Source organism: Simochromis diagramma, unplaced genomic scaffold, assembly GCF_900408965.1.
Source record: "Simochromis diagramma unplaced genomic scaffold, fSimDia1.1 OVJJ01000603.1, whole genome shotgun sequence".
Lineage (NCBI taxonomy): Eukaryota > Metazoa > Chordata > Actinopteri > Cichliformes > Cichlidae > Simochromis > Simochromis diagramma.
The window spans coordinates 18,853,408-18,873,082 of NW_024387414.1; the positions used below are offsets into that span (position 1 = coordinate 18,853,408).

At 41.8% G+C, this 19,675-nt stretch overlaps 2 protein-coding genes across 5 annotated transcripts in view; one reads left to right on the plus strand and one right to left on the minus strand.

Annotated features, from left to right (window-relative positions):
- Positions 1–29: 29 nt before the first annotated feature.
- Positions 30–12,538, minus strand: dkk3a (dickkopf WNT signaling pathway inhibitor 3a). Of its 3 annotated transcripts, none has more exons than XM_040012085.1 (8): positions 12,497–12,538; positions 5,591–5,840; positions 5,290–5,361; positions 5,144–5,203; positions 4,276–4,368; positions 2,372–2,516; positions 2,130–2,286; positions 30–2,016 (listed from the first exon to the last, which is right to left on the minus strand). In XM_040012085.1, exons 2-8 carry the CDS (start codon positions 5,786–5,788, stop codon positions 1,929–1,931), a joined length of 813 nt encoding a protein of 270 aa, XP_039868019.1. In that variant the 5' UTR covers positions 5,789–5,840; positions 12,497–12,538; the 3' UTR covers positions 30–1,928. The 3 variants fall into 3 exon arrangements, with proteins under 3 accessions (XP_039868019.1, XP_039868018.1, XP_039868020.1); XM_040012084.1 differs by lacking the exon at positions 12,497–12,538 and adding an exon at positions 6,031–6,474 and having other exon boundaries at positions 5,591–5,925; XM_040012086.1 differs by lacking the exons at positions 5,290–5,361; positions 12,497–12,538 and adding an exon at positions 6,031–6,480 and having other exon boundaries at positions 5,591–5,925.
- Positions 12,539–12,596: 58 nt separating this feature from the next.
- mical2a (microtubule associated monooxygenase, calponin and LIM domain containing 2a) overlaps positions 12,597–19,675 on the plus strand; it is a 40,609-nt gene continuing 33,530 nt past the window's right edge. For both annotated transcript variants that reach the window (XM_040012073.1, XM_040012083.1), the window contains exon 1: positions 12,597–12,742. The gene's annotated coding sequence lies outside the window, so the exon portion shown is untranslated. The remainder of the gene's footprint in view (positions 12,743–19,675) is intronic.

Below are 19,675 nucleotides of genomic sequence, written 5' to 3' on the forward strand. Positions count from 1 at the left end.
GTGAATGAGCGATTATAAAGTACAGTTGATAGTGGTTTATCAGTTTATTGATTACATGGCATTTTGTTATGAATCCCATACTAGGAAGCAGTACATTACTTCAATTTTGGTGTAATTAATATTCAGTATGTATAACAATCCCAGCAAAATGATTTGCAGGGTAACCTGACTGCATGAGACTACATTATTTGTTTTCCTAGTTTCTGTGTATTCTGCTCAGATGACCTGAACACACAGCATCACTTCAGTTTAATTTAGCATCTCACAGGTAACATTTCACCATGGATTCATCAAAGAAAGGAACAACTGTATAATATAGATCACAAAAACATTGGGTTATGTTCTATGTCGTCTCTGCAATGTAAATGTTGAGGGCTAGGTTGTGAGAAGAACGCATCTGTGGGGGGAAAAAAAAGACTTTCTCAACTTAAGAAATGAGTACAAGTTTCGAGCAGGTACAGTTAGAAAAGTAAACAAGCTTCTTAGATTTTAAAGAGTCATTGGCAGCAGTTATTGAAATGTTAGCAGGAATAGAAAAAGCCACATACTGAAATATGCCAGCATTATACGCAGAGCAGTTCTAACTACATGCCTACTGTTTTATTTTTCATACAGTGCATGAAGCAACTCCAATCTGCTGTGATCAGATATAATCAGCGAAGTGAGCAGCTTATAAAGTCTAGAGTTATTTTTATCTTGCTGTCGAGGGTAAGAAAGTAAATTGTCGTTTCAAGACAGGCCTGCAAACACACACTCTTCCTGTTTTTTCTTTCATCACGATTTACATACAGAAGAATGACAAATTAAAGCCAAAACCAAAATAAGGCCGTTCTGTTTAGATGACCACATGACCAACCAGAGCAGCCTCAGCGTGCCCTGAGATCTCCGGAGCTCTGCTGCAGGGATGAAACATCTTCCCAAAAGTTATTCCCTCGTTTAGTATTTAAATGATGATGGAAAGCCTAACGTGAAACTTCAACAAGGAAGATCTGCTCATCAACCTGTTTTCCGGGGTGTTAGGCTGCTTTTTGTTCTCTGCATCACTCCCTCTAGTCCAATCATCTTCTTGTCTGCCTTCTTTGAGCCAAGCAACCTCCACTTTCCGTGGTTTAAAACTGTGCTGTCTGTTATTCTCCCTTTCAGACTCATTTGTGCAACCACCCCCATTTCCACCTTACAGACACCTCAGTCAGCGCTCCAACCAAGCTTCGTCTTCATCTTCGCCACCACCAGGGTCTAGACTCTTGGGGGTCCTGCCCTAAATCCTATCACCTGGCGGTGATAGGATTTAGGGCAATTATGTAATCTTGGAAGAGAACCACTCCCATCATGGTGGACATGTTTCATCCTAGGATAAAGGAGATTACACAAACAAATTTATATTGATTTCGAGCAACCCGACAATCCAAGGGGACATGAGCCATGCCAGGAAAACAGGGGCAGGCACTTCATCACCCCACTGTGATGACTGCAACAACAAAGAAATGAAGCTGCATCAAAGGACTTGCCAAGTAGGTGTTTTACAAAGTGGCTGTCTTCAAGTGCCTCTTGCCCAGAATTCCTTACAAAGATTAAAGAATCATCAAACAACGTGCCGATGACACAACTAGCTCCTCAGGCTGTGGCTTGCTTTTTGCTTTGGACACTCGCTGTGGCGTTTTTCTTCTACGGAGGTGAATGGTTCAAGTCATCCAAATACCAGCTGAGTCAAGTTTGGATAAGCCGCCAGTTTTTTTCCTTTCATGTGCCACCTGTCTGTATTTCTAAAATTTTAGTCTACATATACTGCCATCCATTTCCCATGCCCTAAATATTTACTGCTTTGACTGAAGCCGGCAAATAGAAAGTGCTCTTTGCAAAGAAAAAAGAAAAAAGCTCAGAAGTCTGTCTAGCTTTTTACAAGGCAATGTTAATAAATCGAGCCGAGCCTAAAGTATGTAGTCTATCTCTGAGTACAGCGTGTCTGTCAGGTCCTCTTCACTCGAGTCCTCTCCTTTCAGGCACATTGACCCTCTTCTGTGGAGGAACAAAAAAGAGAATACTACAGCATCATACATACATAAAACTTTAATATTTTTGGGGTACCGGTATTTTAATCTGTTTTATGTGATTATATGTACTGCACTCACCCCAGGTCTTGACAGTGGAGATCTCCTGCACAGGGGCAATATTTCCTGGGTCCCTCATCTTGCGGGCCCCAGGACAACAACTCAGTCAGGTGGTTTGAGGCACCAAAGCAGCGCTCACGTTCAATAGGCTTGGCCGAACAGACGGGGAAGAGGAGGACTAATCACCACACAAAACAAAAACAAAGGTAAGTTCTCTGGGGGTGTGTAGGTAGTGACTGATAAACACATGCTGTACTACATACCGTTATGGAAAGCACAGCAGAGGTCTGGGATGCAGTCAGTCTGGTATTGACAAGTGCTTCCGGCCTCTCCCTTGGTTGCATTTTGGCTGCACTGGCCCCACACACAGAGCTGTTCGCCACAGCACTCTGCATCCTTAGTGCAGGACTAAGAAAAGTAGCATTTGAGCAAACAGCCAACAATTCAGCAGGCAGCCCTTCTCCTAACACAGATGCTTTAAAAGAACATGCACCTCCACTGTAACAACACTGAGATTCCTGGGAGAATTACATTATACATGCTTCCTTTAGGCAGTATCATCAGAAAGCATAGTATACATTTTCATTGCTGTGCAGATGACACCCAACTTTATCTATCCATGAAGCCAGATAACACACACCAATTAGTTAAACTGCAGGAATGTCTTAAAGACATAAAGACCTGGTCGACCTCTAACATTCTGCTTCTAAATTCAGATAAAACTGAGGTGACTGTACTTGGCCCTAAAAATCTTAGAAATTCAGTTTCTAACCAGATTCTTACTCTGGATGGCATTACCTCGGCCTCCAGCAACACTGAGGAATCTTAGAGTCATTTTTGACTAGGATATGTACTTCAATGCACATATTAAACAAATATGTAGGACTGCTTTCTGCCATTTGCACAATATCTCTAAAATTAGAAATATCCTGTCCCAGAGTGACGCTGAAAAACTAGTTCATGCATTTATGACTTCTAGGCTGAACTACTGTAAATTGTTTTTATCAGGATGTTCTAAAATTCCCTGAAAAGCCTTCGTGTGATCCAAAATGCTGCAGCAAGAGTACTGACAGGGACTAGAAAGAGAGAGCATATTTCTCTTATATTGGCTTCCCTTCATTGGCTCCCTGTTAAATCCAGAATTGAATTCAAAATCCTGCTCCTCACATACAAGGTCTTAAATAATCAGGCTCCATCTTATCCTAATGACCTTATAGTACCATATTACACCATTAGAGCACTTCACTCTCACACTGCAGGCTTACTTGTTGTTCCTAGAGTATTTAAAAGTTGAATGGGAGGCAAAGCCTTCAGCTTTCAGGCACCTCTTCTGTGAAACCAGCAGTTTATATTCAGGAGACAGACACTATCTATGCTCTTAAGATTAGGTTTAAAACTTTCCTTTTTGATAAAGCCTATAGTTAGGGCTGGATCAGGTACAATATAAAGTGCCTCGAGGCAACTGTTGTTGTAATTTGGCACTGTACATATAAATTTGAATTGAATTGTATTGAGCACAAATGGCGTTAATTATTCTCCAATCCTGCTGACTTAAAGAATATATATAAATATATAAATGAGATCAGCAGGTCAGCTGATCTGTGATTGCAGTGGAAAGAGATCCTAATATCACATCTTTAAGACACTGCAAAGTCACAGTTTTCCACGTCAGCGACTTTGAGAAGACACAGAACCTGTCCTCTGTGCATTTATCCTCCCTCTACCCTTGTTTGGCAGGCTGCCATCATCTTCCACTGCTTTTTTCATACGTCAACATCAACACTGATATATCCAATTGAGACTCAGCTGAACAAGCAACACAGGTAGAACAGAGTCCTGAATAAAACCAATGAGATAAGAGGACTTTGATTTGAATCGCTTTTGTTCTCTATGTTCTCCGAGAGAGCAGATGGAAGGGAAGAGCTCATATTTAACCTGCCCCCCTTTCATGAGATGCTCACAGGACAGAGTGCTTGGGAACAGCACACTCCAATTACACTTGTGGACGCACTGCAATGCAGTCAGTGTGAAACCTCAGCAGGCTGGATGTAAGAGCGCATCGTGTTGTGCGTGTTGGAAAGCGTCAGACAGGAGAAACAGTGCGTTTTAGAGAAGAATTATGAAAACAGTGAAGACGTCCACAGAAAAGTCTCTTAGGTTGACTCACCATATCGAGCGCTTTACATGGCAGACACTTGGCATTATGTGGGTCGTGAAGGCAGTACCTTCCCTTTCCACAGTCATCGTCACTGATGCATCCCTAAATACGAGAGAGGCGAGACTACATCAGGCCAGCTCATTTTTCTAATTACATTTAAATATTAAATATGGGTCTGACAGCTCTAGTCAGAGAAACCCTCAACTGAATACACATTCACAACACAGTACAGTTGAAGGTGTTGAAGCACAAAACATATATTAATGCGGCACCTTCTCTGGTTTTATTTATTATTTAGACTGACGCCTGACCTAGTTTTTCTGTTCTGTGTCTAACATCAAATCACCCAACAGATTTTGCCAAAATAAACGGTGAGACAGCGTGTAAATGTAGCAAGATGCTAACCACATAAATGGAGATTCTTTTACGCATACAGGAAAAACTAGGCTGATATTTTGGACTGATGTTTTTATTAGTTGCACTGTGACACCCCGAGCCACATAACTTGAGTTATCAGAAAGCTACCCAACTGGACTTGACAGTTAATCACCCTATGTCCAAAACTGCTTGGTTACATAACCTCACTTTGTGTTTGCAGCTTTAGTCCTAAAGCACATAATCATCACTTATTTAAAAATGACAAGCCTAGTAGACCATTTGAGAATTGACATCTTTACCACTTATTTGTACACAGGAAAAGGGCCGAATGGAGACAAAAGTACGCTTTTGATTCGTTTGCTGACATAGTGCCAAGTCAGTGGCTGTGATGGTGCACCAAGACATTATGCAACCTCTTCAGTGATGATAACTGAGCAGCTGAAGGTCATACAAAAGCTAGATTTCTTTTTGAACGTGCAGGTAAACAGGACGGGCTTACGTGATCGACTCTGTTCTCCAGGTCGTTAGAACTGTCGACTGTGGTAATGTTGTTTGTCTCCTGGGTGAAGATGGGACATACATTAAGTTTTAATCACAAGGGGAAACAAACAGTGCCTCACTTTACTTTACTGTTTCTTAGCCTACCTGGTCTTTATCAGTCACTTTATCAGAAGCATTTGCATTGTGAAGACTCGACTGAGAGTTCTCCTCATTTATCTGAAATGATTTTGGAGAGGATCAAAGCCAGATTTCAGGAAAAAAGATGCATAACTCTGATGTTACTTTATTGCTGCATCTGATCTTCTTTTCTGTCCAGAGATTGAAGTGTTTAAAAAAAATATATACTTTCATCATACAACCCACTGAGATCCTACATACTACAGGCAGTTAGGTAATGCTATATGTCATGTAAAAAGCTGAGTGAGAGGTGCAACTGGCTGCTTACTTGGTGAAACGAGTCCTCGGGCTTTTGCTGTGGATCCTCTGGCAGCTGCCCCACTTCCACAAATACGCTGTCCGGCTCCGCTTGTCCCTGTGCAGAGTCATCCTCCAGGATGTGACTAATGCCCGGGTCCACTATCTCAGGGAGGATGCCATTGCAGACTGCTGTGACAGCCAAAACGAGCAGGATGGCTGGCACCATGCTGCTGCTGAGGATGCTGCTGCTGCACTCCGAGGAGGGTGTGGCAGTGATGCTGAGAAACACAAACAGCGTCACCACAGCTGATGTTTCCGTCACTGCAGGGTTTTTCCATCAAACCTCCACATTCATGACGGCCCCTTAACAGGTGAAATAACAATAGAAATAATACATAAAATGAAAAATAAGCCGACTTGATAATGTGCGCATTATTTTAATTGTGTGTTAACAACTTAACAGCGCACTTCAAACATAGTTCCGGCCAGGTTTAACCACTATTCGAAGTCAATAGGCGAGGTAAACAGAGACGAGGTTTTTCTTCACTGCCGTTAAAAACAAAAATAAAATGGAAAAACACACATCAAACCTGACTTTTTTTAAACGCAGGTGTGCTTGCAGTTTTACACAGAAGCTGGTAATGTAAGCGGAAGTATACTTTAGCTGCTAAAACAGTTACGAAAAACTATAAACTGTCATCATTGAGCCCTGTTCTCAAAAACGGACATTCACTCTGTGAAGCTGAGAAAGTTTTCAAAACATGTTTAGCGCCATCTTCTGTCGGTAGGGAACACGACATCATGTGGTTGATTGCGGCTAACGGACTAGCATTAGTTTATGTTAGCTAACTACTGACAGTATCGAGAACAAAGAGGAAAACGAGGACACTAAAACTAAAAATCAGTTTTGTGCTGCCCCTGGCTGCAACAATGAGTTTTACATTAAGAAACTCCACCAGGGCAGGACCTCCAGTCCTCCCTCTCCCTAGCCACCTCCTCCAGCCTTTCCGGGTGAACACCAAGGTGTTCCCAGGCCAGCTGAGAGATATCATCTCTCCAGCGTGTCCTGGGTCTGCCCTGTGGGCATACCTGGAACACCTCACCCAGGAGGCATCCTAGTGAGATACCCGAACCCCCTCCACTGGCTTCTTTCAATGTGGAGCAGCAGCGGCTCTACTCACGTCACTACCCACAGTCTTCACTGAGCGGTACAGCGGTACAGTGTCCGCATCACTGCAGGGGCAGCACCAATCCATCTGTCAATTTCCCGTGCGTAAAATAAATGAATAAAATAAAAATAATCCCTGGACTGTCCTGTAGTTGCACACATTTTTTGACAAAATTCACCTACTCACCTACTGCCATCGACTTTAACATTTAACATGCTGACTGATGCTTGAAGTGTCTGAGATGCAGCTTTTACATCTGCTACATCCTGAAAGTACACTTGTAGCTGTACCCAATGACAAGAGGATGATTATTTTTATTATTATTACACACTCCTTACACTAACTAACACAGGTTTCAAACCTATAGCCAAATAGGCTTTACAGTTAAAGTTATTCAAAGAAGCAGGCATGTTCAGCAAAATTTGTGTTTTGTGTTTTTTGAGTTGTGGGAGGAAACTGGAGTACCCAAAGAAAACCTTTTTTCCTTTTCTTTTTTTCTCGGTCTCATCCTCACCTTACGTGGACCTGAAGAGCCAGAAATGTTTTTTCCTTTTTTTGTAGTCTTCCACTTGTTTTGTTTTCTCCTGTTTCTGCATTTCTACTCTGCAGCCTTTGGTTCTTCAGCTCAAACTCTTGACATTTCTCCTGCGGTTGTTGTTTGGCTTCCATGTGTTTGTTTAGCTGATATTGCTTGTAGTCATTTTCTATTTCAGTTATCAAGTGGGCATCTTTCAGCTTTTCTTCAAGCTCTGCCACTTTCAGATGCATCTTTCTCTCCATTATTTCGTATTTGTGCTCCAGCTGTTTAGGTTTTTTTGTTTTCCTCCAGCTGTGCATAGTGGCTTTTTATGTTTTCCAGCTCTTGAGGCTGCGTAACGTTTTCCACCTCCATGTTCTCTTTCTTCAGTATTCGGTTTTCCTCCTCCAGATGTTTGTTTTTTTTCCTCAAGTTGCGTTTCTGAATCGGCAAAGGTATCAACATGTTCTTTTGTTGAGGAGTCCATTGAGGCAACCCCTCAACATGTAAGTACTCTCTCGCGGTTTGCAGTTTTTCCTCGGAGATCTCGTTGGGATTAGCACAGTTATTTCTTGGGTGTCTGTGGTTATTGTTTCTTTGGGACATGGCAGCAAATTAGAGGTTTTCCAGTCCGGTTTTACATCCTTACATAGCACTGAATCAGCCAGTTGAAAAAATTTTAATGACATATTTTTAGCTACTGATGCTGGCGACTGTCTTGTTCTTGTGCTTTTATATTTGACAGCTGCATTTGATACAGTGGATCATGGCATTTTACTCTCTCATTGGGAGCAGTCTGTGGGCATAAGAGGCACAGCACTGGAGTGGTTCAGGCTCTACTTGGCAGAGTGAACTTTTTGTGTCGGTCTCTGTGACCATGTGTCGTCCTCCGCTCATCTCTTGTGCGGTGTCCCACAGGGCTCAGTTCTAGGGCCCCTCCTCCTTGTGTCTGCTCCCTCTTGGTTTTATATTGAAAAACACAGCATTGCATTTCACTTTTATGCTGATGACTGTCAGATCTATGTCCCTCTAAAGAAAAAAGGCACATATTCCGTACAGCCATTACTTCAGTGTCTTGATGACATTAGGGCTTGGTTGTCTCTTAAGTTTTTAAAAATCAATGACAAAAAGACTGAGGTGATGGTTTTTGGTAGCCCCACTGAGACGCCCAATGTGTATTTAGATTCCTTGGCCCTGTATAATAAGCCAACTGTCACAAACCTGGGGGTCAAAGTGGACTCTGAACTGAAGCTTGACGGTCAGATTAAGGCAGTGGTAAAATCTAGCTTCTTTCCGCTGAGGCAGTTGACTAAAATAAAACCAATTCTTTCATGGCAGCACTTGGAGACAGTTATAGAATAGAATAGAATAGAATTCAACTTTATTGTCATTGCACATGTCACAGGTGCAGGGCAACGAAATGCAGTTTGCATCCACGCCTTTGTTAGCACTCGGCTGGATTACTGTAGTGCACTTTATATAGGGGTCAGTGCTTCATACATTACTCATCTACAGAGGGTGCAAAATACTGCAGCTTGTCTGTTATCTAACACTCGAAAGTGTAAGCACATTTCCCCTATTTTAGCTTCACTTCACTGGTTGCCCATTCCTTTTAGGATCCATTTTAAAATTCTTTTATTTGCTTTTAAAGCCCTCCATAGCCTATATCTCTCTGTGCTGCTACAGCCTTATACAATCACCAGCTCTCTCAGGTCAGCTGATCACCTGTTCCTGAATGTAAACAGGACTGAGCGTAAACTTAGAGGAGATCGTGCTTTTACTGTAGCAGCTTCAAAACTGTGGAACAATCTGCCTTTAGAGATTAGACAGGCCTCTTCTCTGCCTGTTTTTAAATCAATTCTAAAAACCCATTTGTTCACCCTGGCCTTTGACACCACTTGAGATGTTGGTTCTTTTACTTGACTGCAGTGAGCTGATGATGTTGGTTTTAGTGAGATGTTGGCCTTTATTTTAGTTGTTTTTCTTGATTCTATGATGTTTTATGTTGTTTTTTTTATATAGGGCTGTTTTAATTTTAATTTTTATGTAATATGTGTTTAACTTTTTTTTGTAACTTTTATTCTATTGTTCTTAACTTATTTACTGTACAGCACTTTGGTCCTGTGCTGGCTATTTTAAAGTACTTTATAAATAAAGTTGGATTGGATTGGAGTGTAACTAGATTCTGTCTTCTATCTTAGCGATAAGACGAGTGGAAATCCTTCTTGGATACTAGTTGAAAACGTGTAAAAATGCTTCTTCTCAGTACATCTTCGCAGGAGAAGTTTAGTGAAAGTTTGACGGACACAAAAACACTGAGGGTCAGACTGAACGCGGGTTCTTTATAAGCATTTCTTCTGATGACGTCACAGTTTGATGGCTCTTTGATCTCAGTGAGTTTGCAATGTAATTGGCTTATTCATACCACGTGACATCAATGAGTCTAATTCATCCAGTCATTGACCTAATGTGTTTAACTATTAGAGGTAAGCCACGTACTTTGCACAAGTATTAATAAAGTTTCCCTCTGTGTGATGAATAATGAAGAATCCCAAACTCCCACGCTACTCGCCAGACACCTGCTTCAGATGTCATCATTCCCTTCAATGGGCATTATTAGCAGAAATCAGCCCCATAGATATGGGCCAGTAGGGCCTTCTACACCTGCTAGTTTGTTCAGAAGGGTGTTCAGATCATCATTCAGATGGAGGATCCTTAACAGGAGCCAGTGTGTACGGGTAAGACCATTTAAATGGACAGCATTAACAAAGTGACTATGAAAAGTCCATCCATCCATTCGCTTCCGAATATCCTTTCCAGGGTCACGGGGGCGCTGGAGCCTATCCCAGCTGTCATGGGGTGAGAGGCAGGGTACACCCTGGACAAGTTGCCAGTCTGTCGCAGGGCTAACGCACAGAGACAGACAACCAGTCCCACTCACATTCACTCCCGCATTTACACCTATTGGCAATTTACATTGATCAATTAACCTGTCCCCACTAACTGGATGTCTTTGGACTGTGGGAGAACTTTTAAGCAGTTTGTATAAGCTAAATGCTTATGCAACCTGTTGCAAGAGCTTGGTCTGCACAGCTGGCAAAAAGTCGGACTTGTTTCCGGTGGGTGTTGGACTCTGTCAGGGACAGGGACAAATTCCTGCCCCAAGTGGAGGAGTTTAAGTATCTTGGGGTCTTGTTCACAAGTGACGGGAGAAGGCTGCAGTGATACAGCGTCTGCATCACTGCAGCCGCTGTATCAGTCTGTCGTTGTGAAGAGACAGCTGAGAGTAAAAGACAAGCTCTCAATGTACCGGTCGGTCTACATCCTTAACCTCACCTGTGGTCATGATCTGTGGATAGTGACCAAAAGAATGAGATCACGGAAATAAGCGGCGGAAATAAGCTTTCTCTGAAGGGTGATGAGTTCGGCCATCCAGGAGGTGGGTGGGGAGAGGGAGGTCTGGGCTTCTCTGCTTAGGCTGTTTCCCCGCAAACCGGCTCGGCATAAGCAGATGGATGGATGGATGTACTTGTAAGCAATAAAAAAATACTTTTACATCATTTTATAGATTATATAATTTACATTTACTTCCATCTAGAAAGTCAGCATATATTTAATTTGTGTTTGTATTTGGTGGAATCAATGTAAAAACAAAAATTAAAAATAAAAATCTAATAAAATAATCATTATGTACATTAAAATGTAAAAAAATAAAGATGTGTCACACATTGGCCTTAAATCTTTCCATATGACTGGGTAGCATTACTAATTTAATTAGTATTCTTTCTTTTTTTTGCTTGACTGCATTTTGATGATTAATTATGTGCACTATTCGGCTTCTTCAGTAGGATTATAACTTTTAGGCAAGTAAAAAGTCTAAATAAAATTTGACACTTTGCCAAGCAATTATCCAATAACAAAGGTTTTGTTTAAGACTACCAACATTTAAACACCCGCTTTGGATATTTGAATGTTGGTAGTCTTGATGTAAGAGTCACACAAGTCAGTCATGACAAACGTAAACCCCTCGATTTCCAGGGGTACGATCGTTGTGACATCAGTTTTGGCAGTAATAAATTTGTTAATACTTTTAGCTAAATTTTTTTATCCATAAATGTAAGTTTACTTATAAAACACCATATTTCTGTCATTTTCTTAAGGATGTGGAATTGTACATCCAATCAGTATCAGACTCCACCAACAAAAAAGCTCTTAAAACATCATATATATGTGAATTTTTGTGTGTATCCATATAATTATTTTTTTTTACCCCTGGTTTTGTGTGTTCATGTTCTGTTCTTTTGTATACTTCATCTGTTCGTATGTTGTATACTCACTGTTTGTCCAATAAAGTTCTTTTTTTTTTTTTAAAAAAAGGCAAGCATTAAAATAAAATTTTAAAAAGACCAGTTTTGATAGACATTGCTTTCTTGGGCTCGCCACAAAACATCCTGCAAAAATAAATGAATATATAAAAAAGGAGTCACACAATAAAATAAATAATTTAGTCTTGTCTTCATTTTTCTTTCAAAAAAGTCTGCCCTGAAATGACTAATTTTGTTTAACAGCTATTAAAACAAATACAACAACAACAACACGCACAAAAAAATCACTCTGACCCGAGAAACTGACAAAATATGTCTTCATCTCAAAGTTTTCCACAAACAGAACTGCAAAATGGGCTTATTGTCAGGTCAAATGTGTGATATATGTGTGACAGAAATCCACACTGCACACTGATGTGGCAGTAACAAGCAACCTGTCAACCAACCCCGGTGTTCACCGGTCCAGCGTACCAGTGGAAACCCGCTCAAACAGAAGCGTGAGACGTGGTAGTTTTCTTTCTATTTCAAAAACAGGCCACAAGATGGCGCAACGCACTTTAAAAATAAACCTATATCCGTCCTTGCCGCCTATTTTAAGCCTTTTTTCAAATGGTTTGCTCACAGGTTTTGTCCACGGTGCTGTGGTTTTGTACATTTCCTGCTGACAAGCTGCAAAACATGACCCACAGTGTTGACTAAGTGGAGTTTCTGGCGCCTCGTAGTCTCGTCTTCCACCCGAATAACTTTTTTGATATTTACAGGTTTAGTTAGATGTGTTTAGTTAGTGTATTTGGATCTTCCTCAGTAATAATGACTTAATCATCTTTTTAAATAAAAGCATTTTTGATTTGAAGTATTTATTTACGTTGGTAATCCTTTAATATTCAGGGGTGGATCCAGTGTGTTGTGCGGGCAGCTCTCACCTGCTTTCTGCGCAGACAGCAGGTGGTCGGCGGAGTGGTGCCCTTCCCTGAGAAAGTGAGGATTAAACAGCAGCCACAGGCGCTGTGCCCACGTGGGATGTGTCCCACGTTAGAGCACCGCCCCTTAATCGCTGGACGCAGCTGCACAGAAACTACTGCCTGTCAGTCTGACTGAGGACGCACTTTACTTTCCACAGCAGTCCCGCAGCTCGATTAACCGAAGATTCAGGCAGAAAGGCGCACAAGGTAAGTTCTGCTCTTTCACGCTGTGTACGTTTCTGATGTTATTAGTGCCAGCTGTGGGAGGTGTGACCGTGAGACACCTGATAGAAGTTTTTGATCCTGTTAAGCAACGCGATCAAAGTTAGCAGTTATTACACCGGGAATGAATGACAGGCACGGTGTTAGCGAGAAATCCAGGATTCACTCCAGTCATTACTTTGTATGCTGTTTCGTTTGTTTACTGATTTATCCACGATCACTGTTTCTCATGTCGTTGGAGCTTTCTGAACTGGTGCCAAAAACTGAAGCGTGATCATATCGCCTCCCGGTTGAAGGCTGCCTGAGAGCAGTCAGACATCTGACAGAGGCTCGTTCCTATTCTCTGATAACAAAAAAGGTTATCTGCACTTCGCCCAGCCTACTTTAGTTTAGTTTAGTTTGTTTTTGGTGCTGTTGTACTGCTGTAAGCCATACATCTTGTGTAGTGTGCCAGCCTGTCAAACATGACTCCAGGGACCTTTATTTAAAACCCGGAATGAGATCTTTTCTATGCATCGAAGTTCAAAAAGGTAAAGCTGCTGGTTAGTTAACTCTTCCTCTCACAACCACCTACTCAGTGGCTTCTAGACTCTAAATACCACCTCAGGCTTTATTTATTTTGAGCTGCACACCGACATACGTTGCATAATAAAGAAAGGTGTGGTGTTGGCAGCCTTTACAGGCCGGCTACTAAAAAGAAGCTCAATGAGAGGCAGAAGCCACCTGTTAATGTTTTGCAGTGTAACTACAAGTTAATACACAGCTGGACCTAGGATCTAGCAGGTCTTCCTGATGAAGCAGGAAAAAGCCCTTCAGCCTAGACTAATTTGTTTATCCTTCTTCCATGTGTTTCAACATACTGCACGAGCTCGCCGCCTGCTATGTTTCATATGGCTTGGGAGATGATTCATGAGACACAGTTTTCTGGAAGCTCTAAAGAGTCATACAAATAGCGGTAGCGCTCCTTCCTAGTGCTGTGTGAGCAATCATTTCCTGTGTAGTTTAAGAATGTGAAGTTTAGATACAGCTTAGGTTTGCCCATCGAACTGTGAGAATGAAAGATTGCTGTACAGTGCTGTACAGTGCAGCGAGGCATGCCCAAACCTCTACATTGGAGAGACCAAACAGCCACTTCACAAGCGCATGGCACAACACAGAAGAGCCACCTCCACAGGATAAGACTCAGCTGTCCATCTGCATCTTAAGGATAAAGGGCACTCTTTCGAGGATGCCAATGTTCACATTTTGGACAGAGAGGACAGATGGTTTGAAAGAGGAGTGAAAGAAGCCATCTATGTCCACTGTGAGCGACCATCTTTGAACAGAGGCGGTGGTTTACGACACCAACTCTCTGCCATCTATAATCCAGTTCTGAGATCTCTCCCCAGACGCCTTAACGCCCACTCACATCCTGGGCCATCTGATCTCAGGAATTCGCATGATAAGGTGGGGCCAGGTTTCACAATGAACTCACCCGAAACTCTGGCTGATTGGGACCCACACCCAGTTTCACACCTTGGCTCAGGCGATTAGAGGATCATCAGGGGGTCCTTTTGCCCCTCTGTGGGGGGACACTCCCACTAGGTTTATATCTGGGACTCTCCACCATTTGACCTTAGAACTGAAGAAGCTTCTCGGATGAGAGGTGAAACGTCTTCAAGTAACTTAAAGAAGTCCAGACGCTTTTCTTTGCAAGCTCCTTTGACTACGATGACCTGGATGACTGAGAACCTTCACAGACAGAATGAAAGATTATTCCCAAGCATGGAAAGAGTGTTTTTTTTGTTTGTTTGTTTTAATCCCTGCTGGACTTTATATTTTATAGTAAACAACCTCTTTCTGCATCAACATCGAAGTGCGACCGCAGAATTCTCCTCTCGCTCGAATTCCCCCTTCATTTACCCTTTTTTTTGGCTTCATGCATTATGATGTAAAATGCGTTGGAAGTCACAGTAAACTGTATATTCTTGTCTCAGTGGCTTTGACGCTCGTGCGCCAAACATGGTGAGCTATGACAGATTCATCTGTGATTCCTGGTTGTCTCCTTTTAGCACTGAAGTGTACTGTACATCTGAAAGAATACACAAACATCAAGCAGCAATAGGGGCTGTACGGCAGATTCTTGAACCATTGTAACACATGAGGAACCAGTGCGATAAACTGACTGGTGAAACAGAAGCATACAAACGTCCCCATTTGTAAACTGCCACTTTACTGTTGAAAAAATGAGTGTGACAGGGTTCAGTAGCTTACATTGCAAATTCCCATGGCAGCATTTCATTTTTAGTTTGCAATTACCAGCTTTACTGGAGTTTAACCTAACAACAGTCCTTGGAGGTTCAGTGAGTGCAGAAAGCTGCACAGCCCCCTTGACTCATGGTGCCAACTGAGGAACTACAGTTTTATGGTCCTTATGAAGGATCTAAAAGAAACGTTATTTAATAGACCAAAGTCTGTCTTTAGTTTCAGGATAGTTATCAGGGTTTTAAGACCTTTGCCTGACAACACAGGTAAATTTATATACGCACAGTGGGTGGCATGGTTGTGTGATGGTCAACACTAGTAAGCGCTAGTAATCACCTCACAGTAAGAAGAGCCTGGGTTTAAATCCACTGGCCTGAGCTGTGGCTCATGCTCGGTGATCAGAAGGCTGGTGGTTCAATCCTTGATTCCTCCGCTCCGCATGCCAAAGTATTCTTGGGCAAGATGTATCTACTGGAGTGTAAGTGTGTGAATGCTAGACTGTGGGAAGAAAAATTCCCTTTAACAGGAAAGGCCAGGCTCACCGAGGGCCAGCTATCTGCGATGACAGGTTGGGCTGAGGGAAGGAAGACGGCACAAAAAACCTGCTCTGGAAGAGAGATTAATAACTAATGATTAAATAAAAAGTGGTGTGAAGCACATAGTGGGTGAAGAAGGTGAGTGAACACGAAACATTTAGTGCATTATGGGAAGCCCCTGGCAGCCTAGGCCTATTGCAGCGAACTAAGGGAGGATTCAGGGTCACCTGATCAGGGTCATGGTCAAGGTTTGATAGAGGCCGCAAGGATCTTTGGGGTGGAACAGGGTTGGTGAGCAGTTTCTAGATCTGTGCAGCAGGGGTTTATCTTGCAGGTGGTGTGCAGGCACCCAGGTGAAAAATATGAAGTCAGGTTGAGTTGAAGGGAAATTTGCCCCCTGCTCCCTTAACGAGTTGCCACAGTGGATGGCTTTCCTCCATTCCTTTTTTAAAACATTGTTTCGTTCCTTTTTTTAGTATTAATGATTGGTGAAACTGTGGGACTTTTGAGTCATATTAATGATTGTGAAGGTCGTGATTGTGCTAATACATTTCACAGTTCATGGTGTTTCGACCCAGTTCTGCCTCTGAAACAGTGTTTGTTGCTTGGTTAGGATTAGGTTAGATGGTTACAGTCATCAAGACATCTACTTGTGAGCTTGTCGAGTATTAAAATCACTGAATGTCTTTGTGAACTGAATTGTTAAAAATATGTGAGGTACAGTAAAAATGAGTTTCACACAGCCTGCAACACTGACCCAGAGTGGAAGCTTGTAGTCATCATTGCCAGGGAGGTGTTGTAAACTTTCTCCTTCCTCTCTGCAATATGTTTCCTTCCTTGTTCCACAGCATAAAAAACAGGCACATGTGTCCAGGCATCAGCTACACTAAAAGAGACAGGAGCTCTGGGAGATAGGTGTGGCCCGTCGTTCCGTGTGGTCTGCTGCTTAATCATCTGCGCCATGGTTAAAGTTCCCATTTGACTCGTAGGAGTCATCTCTGCCACTTCAGGTCAGCTTAAAATAGGACAGCAAACAAACACATTTCTGCTTCCCCATTTCTACATTGCAACATTGGCACATATCGCATATAAACACAGTTAAGCTGGAGCCACTGAAGGACCGACACAGCTGTAGTAATTTTACCCCAGAACATCATTAACAGGTATTCTATGACAGCACAGAGGCAAATTTAAAAACACCTTTGTTATCCCTAAAAACCGTAGAGATGGAATTTTACAGCTGCTGACTCCATCCAAGCTTAGATCTGCACAGGAAACCAGGCGTACTCCACAGGAAGAGTCTGGACAAGCGGCGTCTCAGGGAGATCGGGCACTTTGTTGCTGCGGTGCATCACCTGAAGCATTAGCCTGATGGTACCAAACTCTGACTCTTATTGGGTTGAACTTTGTGCAATTTTGTGGGTTTTTCTGGCGCTAATCTAGTTTACAGAGTCTCTTGTTTACATGTTTTTGCTTGTGACGATGTCCTTTCGTATCATGTGCTGTTTTCTTTTGCAACATGACACTTGTCTATTCCAAGACTAGCTTTCATGATTGCTGGCGTGCAGAAGCTGCTGTTCCTGCCAGGCAGTGATACACGGCTGTCCAAACCTTTAATGTGCCTCTCTGTGGTGTGAGTGGTCCAAGTTCACTGATATGTAATGTTAGGTTGTCGTGAGTCCGTTTATTGGTTTATTAAGGAGACTGTAGGGACTTCTAATAACGTGTAGGTAGATGTAATAATTGCTCTTGTAAGTTGTTGGTGTCAGTGCGACTCCTGATAAATTATTCTCTGATAGAGCCATGTGGAGAACACGCCTTGCAGGTCAAATGGGCCTCCAGAAAGCAGCCCCGAAGCTTCACGAGTCTGCTCCCGTTTGAGTGAATTTAGACCTTTCCCCCTCTGAAGTTGACTGATGTATACTGTGATCTGTCAGTCTTTCTACCTATCTCATGACAAATCTTCCTTTGTTTTGGCAATGCTGCCTGAACACGCAGCCAGATTTCTGAGAGCTGAGATAATACTGTGGAGCTTTGGGGCCTGGTGGAGGGCAGAGCCCACAGGCTGAAGTCCACATGAGTGCAATGTTTTCAGAGGCAAGCTGCCTGCTTATCAGGTCTACAGAGGGTTCCTTCCTGGTTTTCTTCAATCCAGTCTGTAATTACTGTTGCTGGCTGACGGCACTACAGTATGTGCATTTCCCAGCACTCCCAATGTTTTCCTTGTGTTGTCAGTTTCCTATTGTATCCTGATAGCCAGAAGCTCCGTGCTCTGCAGAAACAAATGAAGACAGTGCATTGACACTTGATCCAGTTTCTTACATTGTATTTATTGTCTTTAGGTTTAAAGCACAACCAATGTTTTCACATGGTGTTGTTCAATCACTGATTGTCTTACACTCAGTGAGTTAAGAGTATCTCTTAGAGATAAAAATGTTGATATTCTGTACTTATTTACTGTCAGACTTCCGTGGAATTTGCCACTGAATTGATCTTTTTAACAAGCTTTGCCTGTGTAGCTAAAACCCAGATATAGCTCGCTCTTTGACCTCCAAATAGTCTGCACTAGAGTCGGAACGATGTATCACTGTTATTATTGGCTGATGTTTGCCTTTTTGGAGATCCTGTCTTTCTCTCAACCATCAAGTTATCTAATGTATCTTAATAGGTTACTGTTCCTGTTAATAATTTTACATGTAAAAAGAAAAAAGACTTTGAAAAAACATATGAGCTAATACTGTTGCGCATGTTCAGAGGATATCCGTCCACTTATGACCACTAATCACAGATTGTGGTAGGCTAAATGTTACTCACTGCACGCTCGCTGGTTTAAAGTGGAAGTTGGAATATTTGACTGTGAATCAAACCTCCTTGATGACTTTTTTTGGTGGGAGCACTGATGTCATTTTCTGGTCATGACGTAGAGCTAGATCTACCAGAAGCTTGGTAGTTCAGTCCATGGTTCTGGGTCTATGTTTGCTTTTATAGAGTCTAAAAGTGCGATATGAACACCAAAAATGTCATAAATGGTTTAAAATTGCTTTCTTATCAATTTTTGACATAGTCCATTAAATAGTTTTCGAATTTAACATCATAGTTGAGTGTTTCTTAGTCTTAGACTAGCTAGTTAGTCTACTTTTCCCCCCCTTCGTTTAGTCGACTATGAAATTAATTGACAGGAACATCCTTAGTGTGCACATTTTTGTTTGTTTTTTATCTGAGTGGAGGTCTCTTCATTGAGAAACTGATACTGCAAACCTCAGCCACCACTAGGCAGAGGTGGGAAGTAACGAAGTACAAATACTTCATTACTGTGCTTAAGTAGAATTTTTATGTCTCTGTACTTTACTTGAGTAGTCATTTTTCTGACAAGTGTTTACTTTCACACCTTACATTTTCAAAATGGCCTTGTTTATTTTGCTTTAAGTCATTTGAGGGAAGTTATTAATTCCTCACTGCGGGCCATTAAACATCACACCGATGTGAGCCTAAACAGCAACACAGGAAAGAAAATCCTGTTCGCCTATTAGTCACCAGGGGATGTCACGTAAAGATAGATGAAAGAGCCAAAATGGCATGGCATAGTCATGGGTTAAAGTGGGCCGGTGTTTTTATTTATTTACTTATTTTGCGCAACATTATTATTAGTTTTGTATTCACATTTTTGTTTAGTTGAAAGGATTTATGTTTGAAGCCTTGTAGTTTTCTCATGGTGGTTTTGAACGTTTGTTTTCCTTGCGTTCTTTGTTCATTTACCTCATGTGGTATATACACATCCACCCAAAGTCTATAACATCAACATGCAGATCATTTAAACTGCCAGTTCAACTAAGCAGACTCATCAAATCAATGAAGCCAAAGCAAACAGAAGTCAACTGACTTAAAGTAAAGAAAAAGGGTTACCAGTAGGGAAAATAGTGGCCAGTGTGAACGCCATATCTATGAAAATTTAGAGAGAAAATTGATTCAACTGAATAATAAGGAAAAAACAAACAGACTGACACCATAAAGTCACAAGTAAATGAATCGTTGTTGCTTTTTTTCCCCCTCTTTGGTGCCATTTTTCCTTTTCCAGATACACAGGTATACGAAGGCCATACTACATAGTGTACAAAATGTTTTGTTTATGCCTCTTTTT